Here is a 2,190-nt window from a genome sequence, read left to right on the forward strand (position 1 = left end):
ACCCCATTTTTACAGAAAAATTAGCCAGGTGTGGTAGCACGTACCTATAGTCCTAGCTACTCTGGAGGCTGAGGTGAGAGGATGACTCGAGCCCAGGAATTTGAGATCATGCCACTGGTCAACAGCCTGGGCAACAGAGCGAGACCCCTTCTCTTTGGGAAAAAAAATAAAGATAGGGGGTATAAAGCCCTTAGTGCCAAACCTGGTATATAGCATGTGTTCCATACATGTCATGCTGATTCTTAGTGAATGTTGAAGCTGGCCCTTATGATGAAAGCAGCACAGCCCATCCCTGTTTCTTTATGAACCTTCAGAACCAGCAGCCTGAGGTATGTTAAGTATCAGGGAGGGAAAAAGAATCATTTTCATTTACTCAACACCTCCAAATATCAAGGCTCATATCTTAAGTATGTCATCTCATTTAATTATCACAAGGGTCCTGTGATGTGAATTTCTGTTGCACCTTTCTTGCAAATGAGGAAAATGAGACTCTGAGGACAAAGGAATTTTCCCAGCGTCATGCAGCTAGCAAGAGGCAGCACTGGGTTTGATGGGTTTCAGAGCTCATGTTTGAACCATGTGAAAATACCCAAGGACGCTTTTTTTGCTTTTAAAATCACCCCTTGGGATTCTGTTTCTACCAATAGAAGCATAGCGTAGCTGATACCCTCCCTTTATCAGGAGGTCTTATTTATCTTCCTCTTTCCCTCCTACCCACTGTCTCCCCCCATCCCAATTAGCAGCCTGGAAATCTTCCTTTCTTTAGCCCTCCCCATGCTGACAGTATTTTAACCTTTCAGTGCCCTCTTCCCTGATGTGGTGAACTGTATGCAGACGGACAACTTGGAACTGAAGAAACTGGTGTATCTATACTTGATGAATTATGCCAAGAGTCAGCCTGACATGGCCATTATGGCTGTCAACACCTTTGTGAAGGTGAGCAGGAGCTTGATGGAAGTGGAGGCATAGGATGCTCACTGCTCCATCTCCCCTCAGTCTGGGTTGGCACTCTGTGGCTCTGGATGAAAACACTCAAGCTCCTTTCTAGACCCTCAAACTGTCTCCACCTGCCTGGCCTAAGAGCCTGTTCCTCCAGCAGAGGGCTCCCACTCTCTCCAGAAAGTCAGATGCTAAACACCCCCATCTTACTCAATCCATGGGAGGTAGTACCAGGCCTTTTGATCCCCTCATACTCCCAGGGGGTGGCCCATTGCCCTGCATACTTTGCCATGGCAGGATTTGGCAGGCGGCTGAGAGCTTCTGTGTTTCCCTTCTAGACTGTTCCTTTCTATGTTTTTGTCCCCCAGATTGACTTGTCATCTCTGTGCACCTTTAGAACCTTAGCTCCCCTAGCCTTATCAGTGCTCAGATATGAGGAAATGAGGGTTTCTGTGGCCCAGTGGAAAGATTGAAGGGTGGGGTGCTAGATGGATCTAGGTTTGAATCAAAGCTCTGCTCTGATGAGACTGAGTGAGCTCCCAAGTTTCCTGAGAGCCTCAGCTTCATCACTTGTAAAATGGGGGCCAGTGTTGTCCTTCTCCTGTGCAGAGCCCCTGATGTGTTATGTGGCAAATGTTAGGAATGTTAGGTGTGGCTGTTACATAGCATTTGCCTTTGATACTATTGACTGCAGTTGGTGGAGATCCCACAGCAGCCATCTGATGTTGTTCAGCCCATCAGGGCTCAGAGCAACGGGCCAGGGAGAATATGAAGCCACAGACAGTCCATCCTGTCCCTGCCCCCAACCAATGACCGTTTCCCCTCAGGACTGTGAGGACCCCAATCCCCTCATCCGAGCCCTGGCTGTGCGGACCATGGGCTGCATCCGCGTTGACAAGATCACAGAGTACCTGTGTGAGCCACTCCGGAAGTGCCTAAAAGATGAGGATCCATATGTGCGTAAGACGGCAGCTGTGTGTGTGGCCAAGCTCCACGACATCAATGCTCAGCTGGTAGAGGACCAGGGCTTCCTGGACACCCTTAAGGACCTCATCTCCGACTCTAACCCCATGGTAAGCCACTGCCACACATTGTGCCACCTTCGCGACCTGGGTTCCTTGGGAAGACCTTGGCAGTCCCCAGTTTCTAGAATTTAGAGCCCTACTGGGTGCACGAGTTGTTTTTGTGCCTTGTAGTGGTTCAGGCACCATCTTGAAGTGAGCTATATCTGAGATCCCTTCTCCTCACCCT

At 49.1% G+C, this 2,190-nt stretch overlaps 1 protein-coding gene across 1 annotated transcript; it reads left to right on the plus strand.

Annotated features, from left to right (window-relative positions):
* Positions 1–800: 800 nt before the first annotated feature.
* On the plus strand, positions 801–2,012 carry LOC103253661 (AP-1 complex subunit beta-1-like; the record flags this gene model as incomplete). The annotated part of the gene is made up of 2 exons (XM_008051914.1): positions 801–936; positions 1,767–2,012. Coding segments are annotated over 2 exons (382 nt in total), but the record flags the coding sequence as incomplete, so codon positions are not given.
* Positions 2,013–2,190: the final 178 nt, after the last annotated feature.

The sequence above is a fragment of the Carlito syrichta genome, unplaced genomic scaffold (genome assembly GCF_000164805.1).
Source record: "Carlito syrichta isolate Samal-C Ts95f unplaced genomic scaffold, Tarsius_syrichta-2.0.1 Scaffold244735, whole genome shotgun sequence".
In the NCBI taxonomy this organism is placed as follows: domain Eukaryota; kingdom Metazoa; phylum Chordata; class Mammalia; order Primates; family Tarsiidae; genus Carlito; species Carlito syrichta.